Source organism: Petromyzon marinus, unplaced genomic scaffold (genome assembly GCF_048934315.1).
Source record: "Petromyzon marinus isolate PM22_M1 ecotype Great Lakes invasive population unplaced genomic scaffold, UKy_Petmar_22M1.pri1.0 PM_G_Scaffold_141, whole genome shotgun sequence".
Taxonomy (NCBI): Eukaryota; Metazoa; Chordata; class Hyperoartia; order Petromyzontiformes; family Petromyzontidae; genus Petromyzon; species Petromyzon marinus.
Window position 1 is genome coordinate 332,302 of NW_027422697.1, and position 12,667 is coordinate 344,968.

Consider the following 12,667-nt stretch of genomic DNA (forward strand, 5'->3'; position numbering starts at 1 on the left):
ATCGATTGCGTTACGCGTCGGGAATTAACCACAGGTGCCGCTATCGAGGTGAAACAACGCAATCGTGATGGTATCATGTTAACGCTGTGCTGAAATTCCAACATCCCGAGATTGAGTTTTCATATTATCCAAAAATTAAAGTTAGCTAGAAAATAAAATTGATCAAAGCAGAAGGTTTGTGTGTGATTCTTCCTGAAATTCTGCATAATATTGTTCTGCGTATGAGATCTGAATCCTGGGGACCTATCATAAGCACACTATCACCACACATAATCCATAACACACAATTCATAATGTTCAATCGAGAGTAATCGTATCCTTATCGATAATACGGAATTAAAGAGCAGAGTCGAATCGACTCTCTCTCATTCACGCTCACAACGCCTGCGTCACTGCATACGATTAATTGCGTTATTCCAATTCATATCACAATCCTCGTCACCGAGGCTCGACCTTATAATCCATAATGACCTGCATTATCATAACCACGCCCACTCGCATAAATTAATACGATTATCTCTTGAATCAGCATAATTTATGTGCATAATTACACAATTAACATAATTTCGGATAAATTATGCTAATTTCAAATTTCATTTAATTCTCATTATTTTCATCAATTTTCATAACACCTATATATACAACAGGGGGATGACGTGACTCCCCCCTCCCCCCATCCCCAACGGCCAGAGCGCTCCTAACGGCCGCAAAGAGGATTCGATTGGATGAGTGGGATGACGTCACATGACCCAGGGGGGTTGGGGGGCGGGGTTAAGGGGCTTGCTACATATATAAGTGTGGTGCAGGAGGGAGAATTTGTGGCAGAGTCCTTCTGGAGCGGTGGCAGCGGAGAGAGAGAGGAGCTAGCCGTCCTCAGGGTCCGCTCTCGGGACGCCTGCAGGGTGGAGCTGAGAGCGATCGACGACACAAAGTCCCCCAAGGCGAGAGAGAGAGAGAAACATCTCCCTCGGCCCCGTCGGGCAGCGGCGGCAGCGGCCGCAGAGGTGAGCGGCGGACACGGACAAAGGAGGTCAGTTCGGTCGGCTCGGGCTCAGGCGGTGGACGCACTCTGAGACGGGTAGGTGAGAGAGGAGGAAGGGCTGCTGCTGGCTGGAGGGGGACATACACGGGAAATAAATCTTAGCGCAGACTACTGACTTTGTGACGCATGTGTGTGCGTGTGTGTGTGTGCGTGTGTGTGCATGTGTGAAGAGCGGTTACGGCCTTCATAGGTGCTGCTCGCTAACAGCACTTGCCCCTACAGTCTGTTAAGGCTATATGGGGGATCTTTGTGAAGAGCGGTGGGACAGCGATCGGCGTACCACGCTGTGCGTGTGTGTGGGTGGCTTTAATCAGCATAGGCACCCGTAAATAAATAATTAAACAGAGGGACGTTTGACTTTCACCGCAAGCGAGCGCGCAGAGATTAATTAATTAATTGCTTACCGAGCGCGCGCAGAGATTAATTAATTAATTGCTTACCCAGCGCGTGCATATTAAACTACCCTACTACGGCTGCCCGCACCCACGCGCGTGGGTGGTCGCGCGCGTGGGTGGGGGGGTCACGTGGGTGGGGGAGGGCCGTCCAGCGCCCGTTGGCTGTTGACACAACGGCTTAGTATAAATAAATAATTAACTCTGAGCAGCCGCCAGCGGCGAGTGGGGGGGGTGGAGGGGTGCTGACGTCACACCCCAACCGCTCGCGGGGGAGGGGGGAGGGGAAGATCAGACCCCCCCCCACCTAGTGGGGAGTGGGGAGGGGGAGATCAGTCCCCCCCCACCTAATGGGGAGTGTGGAGGGGGGCATTAGCCCCCCACAGATGGAACCAGGGGGTCGGTGTGTAAATGAGAGGCTGTGTGTGTAGTGTGAGGCTGTGTGTGTACTGTGAGGCTGTGTGTGTAGTGTGAGGCTGTGTGTGTGGTGTGAGGCGTGTGTTGCCCTGGCTTGCCCTGGCTTGCCCCGGCAACGTCACGTGGTGTGCCTCGTCACTGCTGCTGCTGCCACCACAACACGCTTAGGGCTTTAAGGCTTTCTGTTTATTATTAATCTGTCATTTTCCATGATTAGTCTGTGGTTTTCATTATTAATCTGTCATTGTTGATTATGAGTCTGTCATTAATATGTCATTTTTCATTATTAACCTATTTGTGTGTATTATTAATCTGTCATTTTTCATTATTAACCTAATTTTTGTTTATTATTAATCTGTCATTTTACGACGGCAAAAACGTGGTAGTCACGGCGACATTTGTCATCAGTGTTGTGAGTAGCCCGCAGTGAGAGCACGACTACACACACACAGACATACAACCTCACCCCACACACACACAGACACACAGGTTGTGTGTCTGTGTGTGTGTGGGGTGAGGTTGCACAAGAGACACACACACAGACACACAGAGACACACACAGACACACAGGTTGTGTGTGTGGGGTGAGGTTGCACAAGAGACACACACAGACACACACAGAGACACACACAGACACAGGTTGTGTGTGTGTGTGGGGTAAGGTTGCACCACAGACACACACAGAGACACAGACACACAGAGACACACACAGACACACAGAGGTGGTTGTGTGTGTGGGGTGAGGTTGCACCAGAGACACACAGACACACACACAGACACACACACAGCCACACAGAGAGACACACACACAGACACATAGAGGTTGTTGTGTGTGTGTGGGGTGAGGTTGCACCAGAGACACACACACAGACACACACACAGACACACACACAGACACACACAGACACACAGAGACACACACACACAGACACACACACAGACACACACAGACACAGGTTGTGTGTGTGTGTGGGGTAAGGTTGCACCAAAGACACACACAGACACACACACACATAGAGACACAGGTTGTTGTGTGTGTATGTCTGTCTTTGTGTATCTGTGTGTGTGTCTGTGTGTGTGTGTCTGTGTGTGTGTCTGTGTGTGTGTGTCTCTGTGTGTGTGTGTGTCTGTGTGTGTGTATGTGTGTGTGTCTCTGTGTGTCTGTATGTGTCTGTCTCTGTGTGTGTGTTAAGGTTGCACCATGTCGAGCCCATTGAAGCTGATCGTGAGCGCCGATTCCAACCGTGGGGGGCAGCGCTACATGGAGGACATCACAGTGGTGGGCGGAGTCTCTGTGTGTCTGTGTGTGTGTGTCTGTGTGTCTCTGTGTGTGTCTGTGTGTGTCTCTGTGTGTGTGTCTGTGTGTGTGTCTCTGTGTGCCGGACAGGCAACTCTGTCGTGGACAGTGCTGTGGGGGGAGATCCAATTTTGATTGGCTCCTCCCCTCATGGCATATGTGTCCACCACAGGGGCTAAACGGGGGCTCTGGACGGGTGCGAGGGGCTGGTAACCCCTCCACCTTCAATTAATTACCACGAAACCACGAATTAAACTGAAATATGTAACTAATAAGCTTGTGCCGGAGGCCCCGGGGGACCAGGCGTCTATGACGTCTCCTGGCCAAACCCCAATTGGCAGAGCCAGGAGATTGAATACCTACCCTTGGGGCTACTCCAGAAACAACTAAAAGCCACTACGGGTGGCCACGTGGAATGTTCGAACGCTCACTGCAGAGGAGAGGCTGCCACTCCTCTGTCGGGAGCTGGACGGGTACCGCCTGGATCTATATGGCATTCAGGAGGTTCGGTGGACTGGCTCTGGCTCCTGCCACCATGAGGGGTGGACAGTCCTCTACTCGGGGCAGCAGACTGCCAAACAACAGGGTGTGGGTCTTCTTTTGAACAAAAGAATGAAGGGGGCGTGGGAGTGTAGCGGTGAGGTCTGGGAAGCTGTAAGCCCCAGGCTACTTTGGGCTCACCTTCCCATCAACCGGAGGCGAGGAATGGTGGTCGTGGTTACTTATGCCCGCACCGAAGATGAACATCCGTGGAGTGATGCAGGCAAAGCCGATGAGTCAGATGCCTTCTATGACCTCCTGTCACAGGTGCTGGCTAAAGTGGCCCCTCGGGATAGAGTCATCATGTTGGGTGACTTCAATGCCCGAGTTGGTCATGATACTGGCACCTGGTCTGGAGTGATTGGAGGGCATGGGCCAGATCAGCTCAATAACAACGGTAGGAGGCTGCTAGATTTTTGTAAAGCCCATGGGCTTGTAATTACCAACACGCTGTTCCGGCATCGGCGCATCCACACAACATCATGGATGCATGCCGGGTCCAAGCAAGAACATCTGCTGGACTACATAGTGACAGACCAGCGAATGCGAGCCCATGTCCTTGACACCAGGACCTACCGTGGAGCTGATCTGCCCTCTGACCATCGACTAGTCATCTGTAAGATGCGCCTGCCATTCTTCCACTCCGGTGGTGGGTGTACACCCAGGACCCCATTCCAACATAAAGTGGCCTGGTCTCAGTTATCTGATGAAAGTTGCAAGCGAGAATTTCATCATCGCTTGCGGCTGGGATTGGCATCGTCCCCGACTCCTGATGTCGAGGGTAAATGGGCGAGGTTTAGGACTGTGACTCATGCAGCTTCAATGGCTGCTTTGGGTACGCGGTCCAGACCTCCCCAGAGACCCTGGCTGACAGAGGAGGTGTTCAGGATGGTTGAGAAAAAGCGACAGGCCCACTGTCATCGGCTACAGAATCCCACGTCAGAGAATGAGGCTTACCGCAGCCTTCGCTCGGAGGTTCGGAGAGCCGTGAGGCGCTGCAAGGATGGGTGGTGGTCGCGGGTTGCTGAGGAGATGGAGTCTGCCTCAGTGGCCGGTGATCACAAATCTCTATTTAACTCCATCAAAAAAGTAACCTGCAGCGCCACACCTATTACCATCATTAGGGGAAAAAACGGTGATCCAATCTCCGACCCCCAGGAACAGGTTTGCAGATTTGCTGAGCATTTCTGTGAGGTCCTGGGGGAGGGAAAATCCCTCAGCCGGGAAAACATCGTGGCACAAAGTGAGGATGACCCTGCTGAGGCTGCGGTGCCTCAAATATTGGAAGAAGTCACCCCCTGTGAGTGGCTGGCTGAGGTGCCATCTGCTGAGGAAGTATTGAAGGTGATCCGGAGTCTGAGACCAGGAAAGGCAGCGGGCAGAGATGATCTCCCAAGCGAAATGCTGAGGGAGGGTGGCGTTTGTGCACAGACTGCCCTATATGACATCATAACAACAGTCTGGACCACTGGACGGGTTCCGCAGGATTGGAAGGATGCCCTGGTGGTCCCCCTTTTTAAGAAGGGGGACCGCACAGACTGTAACAACTACAGGGGCATCTCACTCCTCAGTGTGCCTGGAAAGGTCCTGGCAAGGATTATTCAGCATCGCCTTGCCAGGCACGCTGAGGAGAGGCTTGCGGAGCCCCAATGCGGTTTCAGGAAAGGGCGGTCCTGCACAGATGCCATATTTTCTGTCCGTCTGCTACAGCAGAGGTGTAGGGAATTCCAACAAGACCTACATCTCTACTTTATTGACCTGGTCAAGGCCTATGATACCATCAGTAGGCCTGGGCTCGGGGTCGTTCTTCGTGCTTTTGGAGTACCTGACCCTCTGCTCACGATCATTAAGGACCTTCATGATGGTGAGCGGGCCCGGGTAAAACTACGTGGCCGGGAGTCAGAGCCATTCCCTGTACACCTTGGGGTGTGACAGGGATGTCCTCTGGCTCCCACATTATTTAACATCTATTTTGACCACGTAGTTCGTGAAGCCTTCAATTGCTGTACCGGGGGAATCTCCATATGGTACAGATATAATGGGAGGCTAATCGATGCCCGGGTGCGGTCAAGGGATGACTCCCTATTGCTCAACCACGTTATGTATGCTGATGATTTGGTAATAGCTGCTCAGTCAGAGGAGGAGTTGGAGACGCTGCTGCTGCTGAGACTGCAGCGTGCCACTAAGAGGTGGGGCCTTACCATCAGCCCCACCAAAACTAAGCACCTGCCTGGGTATTGTGTACCATCGGACACTCCACCCCCACAACTCCCAATCGGTGATGGGGCAGTTGTGGAGAGAGTGGAGAGTTTCCCATACCTGGGCAGTGTGCTTATGACTGGCTGCAGTTTAACAGCAGAGGTCTCACTCCGAATCAGTCGAGCGGCAATATCTTTTCATCGGTTGCGTAACGCTGTGTGGAAGCTACCTGGTCTGTCGCTCCGCACTAAGCTTCAGGTCTTCTCGTCCACGGTCATTCCCTCCCTTCTCTACGCTTGCGAAACGTGGACCCCCCTAATGGAACATCTTCGCCGGTTAGAAACATTTAGGCTGGCCTGCCTACGATCCATCCTGGGTTTAACCAGACTGGATTGTGTGAGGAGCTCACAAATCCTTGAAAGATCTGGGCAGGGTCCCATCGGTGAGCTCCTCCGGCAGGCAAGGCTGCGATGGCTGGGTCATGTAGCCCGCATGCCCAGCCACCGCATGCCGAAGCAGCTTTTGTTTGGCCGGATTGAGGGGTCTAAGCGGGCACGGCACGGGCTAGAGAAGAGATGGAGTGATGTGGTACAGGAGGACGTGGAGCTGAGTGGACTTGCCGATGACTGGTACCAGCAGTGTCAAGATCAGCCTCTGTGGAGGAGGCTCGTGAAGGATGCTACTGGGCAGTTGGAGGCAGTCGCCCTCCAACAACAACGGAGGGCGGAGGAGCGACGCTCAGAAGAACGAGCGGAGCTCCGGGTGGCTAAAGCACAGCAGGTTGGCACAGTAGGGGGCACAGGTGGTGCATCAGCCAGTCATCTCAGTCAGTCGACCCGTGGCACCTGGGTCTGCCCCGTGACCTCTTGCCAGCGGGCGTTCGACACTTCACGTGGCCTAACGGTGCACATAGCCTGGCACAAGCATCGTGGTGACGTCACCGCCACTTAGTGGCGAATGGCGGTTGTTGTTGTTGTCTCTGTGTGTGTGTGTCTCTGTGTGTGTGTCTGTGTGTGTCTCTGTGTGTCTCTGTGTTTGTCTCTGTGTGTGTGTCTGTGTCTCTGTGTGTGTGTGTCTCTGTGTGTGTCTCTGTATGTGTGTCTGTGTGTGTGTCTGTGTGTGTGTCTCTGTGTGTGTCTGTGTGTGTGTCTGTGTGTGTGTGTCTGTGTGTCTCTGTGTGTCTCTGTGTGTGTCTGTGTGTGTCTGTGTGTCTCTGTATGTGTCTGTGTGTGTGTCTGTGTGTGTCTCTGTGTGTCTCTGTGTGTGTCTGTGTGTGTCTGTGTCTCTGTGTGTGTGTGTCTCTGTGTGTCTCTGTGTGTGTCTGTGTGTGTGTGTCTGTGTGTCTCTGTGTGTGTGTGTCTGTGTCTGTCTCTCTGTGTCTCTGTGTGTGTCTGTGTGTGTGTCTGTGTGTCTCTGTGTGTGTGTCTCTGTGTGTCTCTGTGTGTGTCTGTGTGTGTGTGTGTGTCTCTGTGTCTCTGTGTGTGTCTCTGTGTGTGTCTCTGTGTGTGTGGGGAGCGATAGTGTAGCGGTTAGCGCGCTGCACTATGAACCTGGCGACCCGGGTTCGATTCCCGCTCACGGCCAACGCCCAGTGACGATTATCTGAACCGGTCCTGGGCCTCCCCCTAGGTCGATTCGGCCTCAAACGAGTACCTGGTGCGGTGCGTGAACATCGCCACTGGGGAGACAAAGGCGGCCGGGCGTGGTGCCGGCCACCCACCCCCTCGTGTGCCCTCGCGGCCATCGCGGGCACCGCTCGCTAACGGCACTTGCCTCCACGGTCCGCTAAGGCTGCACGGGGGATCTTTGTCCTCTTTGTCCGCCGGGTCGCCGGTCGAGGCCTAGGACCGACCCACAATGCACCGCTCGCGTCACGTGACGTTCCCCTCGCCGCCCCGTGCCCACAGGTCTCCACCGAGGGCGACGGGGATGCCATCTTCCTGGCCGTGTTCGACGGCCACGGCGGTCCCCAGGCCGCTCGATTCGCCCGCCGCTGCCTCTGGCCCTCGATCCGCGCCCAGCCCGGGCTGTGGGGCGCCGCCGACCCCGCGGGAGTTTGCCACGCCATCCGTGACGGCTTCCTGGCGTGCCAGCGCGCCATGTGGGAGGAGCTGGGTGGGTCTCACGCGCGCTGCACTATACACTACACTATACACTACTTTACTATATACTACACTATACACTACTATACACTACTATATACACTACACTATACACTACTATACACTACACTATACACTACACTACGATACACTACACTACTATACACTACTATATACTACACTATACACTACACTATACACTACACTATACACCACACTACTATACACTACACTATATACTACACTATACACTACACTATACACTACACTATACACTACACTACTATACACTACTATACACTACACTATACACTACACTATACACTACTATACACCACACTATACACTACTATACACTACTATACGCTACACTACTATACACTACTATACACTACACTACTATACACTACACTACTATACACTACACTATACACTACACTATACACTACTATACACTACTATACACTACACTATACACTACACTATACACTACTATACACTACACTATATACTACACACTACTATACACTATACACTACACTACGATACACTACACTACTATACACTACTATACACTATACTATACACGACACTATACACTACACTACTATACACTACACTATATACTACACTATACACTACACTACTATACATTACTATACACTACACTATACACTACACTACTATACACTACTATACACTACACTATACACTACTATACACTACTATACACTACACTACTATACACTACACTATACACTACTATACGCTACTATACGCTACACTACTATACACTACTATACACTACACTACTATACACTACACTACTATACACTACTATACACTACACTATACACTACACTATACACTACTATACACTACTATACACTGCACTATACACTACACTATACACTACACTATACACTACTATACACTACACTACACACTACACTACACACTACACTACACACTACATTACACTATACACTACACTATACACTACACTATACACTACACTATACACTACTATACACTACACTACACACTACACTACACACTACACTACACACTACATTACACTATACACTACACTATACACTACACTAAATTAACGTTTTGTTCCACCATTTGAATCTCGTTTGCCTGTAGCACAATATGATAAAAAAAAATTAACCCTTTCATCTGGCAACAAAACTGACACCAATGTTTTTCGTGTACAAGGAGTCATTGTTTGTGCATTGAGCAGAATAGCTGCGGTCGGAATGCAAACCAAAAACAGGCAGCTCTGATAATGTATTGGCGGTGGAATTGATAAGTCCACACCCGAGACAGCTTCCCTTAGAGCCTCGTCTCACACGCGGTGTTAGACCAGGTGATGATGATGACGTCTCACACTTGCGGTGTTAGACCAGATGATGATGACGTCTCACACTTGCGGTGTTAGACCAGGCGATGATGACGTCTCACACTTGCGGTGTTAGACTAGATGATGATGACGTCTCACACTTGCGGTGTTAGACCAGGTGATGATGACGTCTCAGACTTGCGGTGTTAGACCAGGTGATGATGACGTCTCACACTTGCGGTGTTAGACCAGACGATGATGATGTCACACACGCGGCGTTAGACCAGGTGATGATGACGTCTCACACTTGTGGTGTTAGACCAGGTGATGATAATGACGTCTCACACTTGCGGTGTTAGACCAGATGATGATGACGTCTCACACTTGCGGTGTTAGACCAGGCGATGATGATGACGTCTCACACTTGCGGTGTTAGACCAGATGATGATGATGACGTCTCACACTTCCGATGTTAGACCAGATGATGATGACGTCTCACACTTGCGGCGTTAGACCAGGTGATGATGATGACGTCTCACACTTGCGGTGTTAGACCAGGTGATGATGACATCTCACACTTGCGGTGTTAGACCAGATGATGATGATGTCTCACACTTGCGGTGTTAGACCAGGTGATGATGACGTCTCACACTTGCGGTGTTAGACCAGGTAATGATGACATCTCACACACGCAGTGTTAGACCAGATGATGATGATGTCTCACACTTGCGGTGTTATACCAGGTGATGATGACGTCTCACACACGCAGTGTTAGACCAGGTGATGATGACGTCTCACACAGGCGGTGTTAGACCAGGTGATGATGACGTCTCACGCTTGCGGTATTAGACCAGATGATGATGATAACGTCTCACACTTGCGGTGTTAGACCAGGTGATGATGACGTCTCACACTTGCGGTGTTAGACCAGGTGATGATGACGTCACACACACGGTGTTAGACCATATGATGATGACGTCTCACACTTGCGGTGTTAGACCAGGTGATGATGACGTCTCACACTTGCGGTGTTAGACCAGATGATGATGACGTCTCACACTTGCGGTGTTAGACCAGGTGATGATGACGCCAAAAGGCGCAACATTTTCTCGTGTGATTGGGGCCAAATGTAGCTGATAGAGGCAAAATAAACATTGAAATTGGTTTAATTTGTTGATCAGGGAAGGCTCTAAGAAAAGCCGTTAGACCAGGTGATGATGACGTCTCACGCTTGCGGTATTAGACCAGATGATGATGATAACGTCTCACACTTGCGGTGTTAGACCAGGTGATGATGACGTCTCACACTTGCGGTGTTAGACCAGGTGATGATGACGTCACACACACGGTGTTAGACCATATGATGATGACGTCTCACACTTGCGGTGTTAGACCAGGTGATGATGACGTCTCACACTTGCGGTGTTAGACCAGATGATGATGACGTCTCACACTTGCGGTGTTAGACCAGGTGATGATGACGCCAAAAGGCGCAACATTTTCTCGTGTGATTGGGGCCAAATGTAGCTGATAGAGGCAAAATAAACATTGAAATTGGTTTAATTTGTTGATCAGGGAAGGCTCTAAGAAAAGCCGTCTCGGGTGTGGACCAATAAAATTCAAGGACAGTGCCAATATTATTATCAGAGTTGTCTCTTTTGTTTGCATTTTGACTGCTTGTGTTGTGGTTATTGCAAACATGATGCCTTGAATAAAGGTGTCAGTTTTTCTGCCAGTTAAAAGGGTAAAACCTATTACTATATCTTGTTACTGGCAAATGAGGTCTCATAATGAATTTGATCTTCTCCGATGGATGCTGCTTGATAGCGGAGAGTGAAGAAACGTGAGTGTGGCTGATGCTGTCTGAAGTTACTTAGGAAATAACGAAGAGCAAAGACAAGTGGTAGAGTTACCAATAAATTGATCAGAGTCTAATTTTATTTTGTCTCAATGTAATGGCAGGGAATATTGACAGAAATAATGTCATCAAACACTTCGCTGCATTTCACTGTAGCACTGCATTAATGGCAGTGAATGTTGCACAATACATTTATTTCACCCATGGCTAATGTGTAAGAGATTCTCGCAACATTTTTCATATTTGATATATTTTTGTTCAATAACATTGAAAATTGTAAAACGTTTCAAAATACAAAAAAAAACTTTTACAATTGAATTTTTGTTATAACAAATTTAATAACATAAAATTCCGAGCAACAATTGTCCATCTTACCTTCCAGAGGTTTTTTTGGCACACCACCCACCCACTCAATCACTGACCCACCCACCCACTCACACAGTCACTCACCCACTCAGTCACTCACACAGTCACTCACCCACTCAGTCACTAACCCACCCACACAGTCACTCACCCACCCACTCACACAGTCACTCACCCACTCAGTCACTCACCCACCCACACAGTCACTCACCCACTCAGTCACTAATCCACCCACACAGTCACTCACCCACCCACTCAATCACTCACCCAACCACCCACCCATTCACACAGTCACTCACCCACTCAGTCACTCACCCACCGACACAGTCACTCACCCACTCAGTCACTCACCCACCCACCCACACAGTCACTCACCCACTCAGTCACTCACCCACCCACCCACCCACACAGTCACTCACCCACCCACCCAATTACACAGTCACTCACCCACTCAGTCACTCACCCACCCACTCACTCACACAGTCACTCACCCACTCAGTCACTCACCCACCCACCCACTCAATCACTCACCCACCCACCCACACAGTCACTAACCCACTCAGTCACTCACCCACCCACTTAGTCACTCACCCATCCACCCACCCACTCACACAGTCACTCACCCACTAATTCACCCACCCACTCAATCACTCACCCACCCACTCACTCACACAGTCACTCACCCACTCAATCACTCACCCACCCACACAGTCACTCACCCACCCAATTACACAGTCACTCACCCACTCAGTCACTCACCCACCCACTCACTCACACAGTCACTCACTCACTCATCCACCCACCCACTCAATCACTCACCCACCCACCCACCCACACAGTCACTAACCCACTCAGTCACTCACCCACCCACTCAATCACTCACCCACCCACCCACTCACACAGTCACTCACCCACCCACCCCACCCACTCAGTCACTAACCCACTCAGTCACTCACTCACCTACTCAGTCACTCACCCACCCACCCACTCACACAGTCACTCACCCACTCAATCACTCACCCACCCACACAGTCACTCACCCACTCAGTCACTCACCCACCCACTCAATTACTCACCCACCCACTCACACAGTCACTCAATCACCCACCTAC

General features: G+C 50.5%; 1 protein-coding gene across 1 annotated transcript; it reads left to right on the top strand.

The window, feature by feature from the left end:
• Nucleotides 1–832: 832 nt before the first annotated feature.
• Nucleotides 833–9,240, top strand: LOC142910373 (protein phosphatase 1D-like). Its single transcript, XM_076059982.1, has 4 exons — nt 833–1,004; nt 3,045–3,130; nt 7,795–8,002; nt 9,236–9,240. The coding sequence occupies exons 2-4, from the start codon at nt 3,053–3,055 to the stop codon at nt 9,238–9,240; spliced, it is 291 nt and encodes a 96-aa protein (XP_075916097.1). The 5' UTR covers nt 833–1,004; nt 3,045–3,052.
• The last annotated feature ends 3,427 nt before the right edge of the window (nt 9,241–12,667 follow it).

Coding starts and splice junctions, on each gene's coding strand:
- LOC142910373 (XM_076059982.1), top strand. CDS start 3,053: ATGTCGAGCCCATTGAAGCTGATCGTGAGCGCCGATTCCAACCGTGGG. Junction 3,131..7,794: donor ACATGGAGGACATCACAGTG/GTGGGCGGAGTC, acceptor CCGTGCCCACAG/GTCTCCACCGAGGGCGACGG.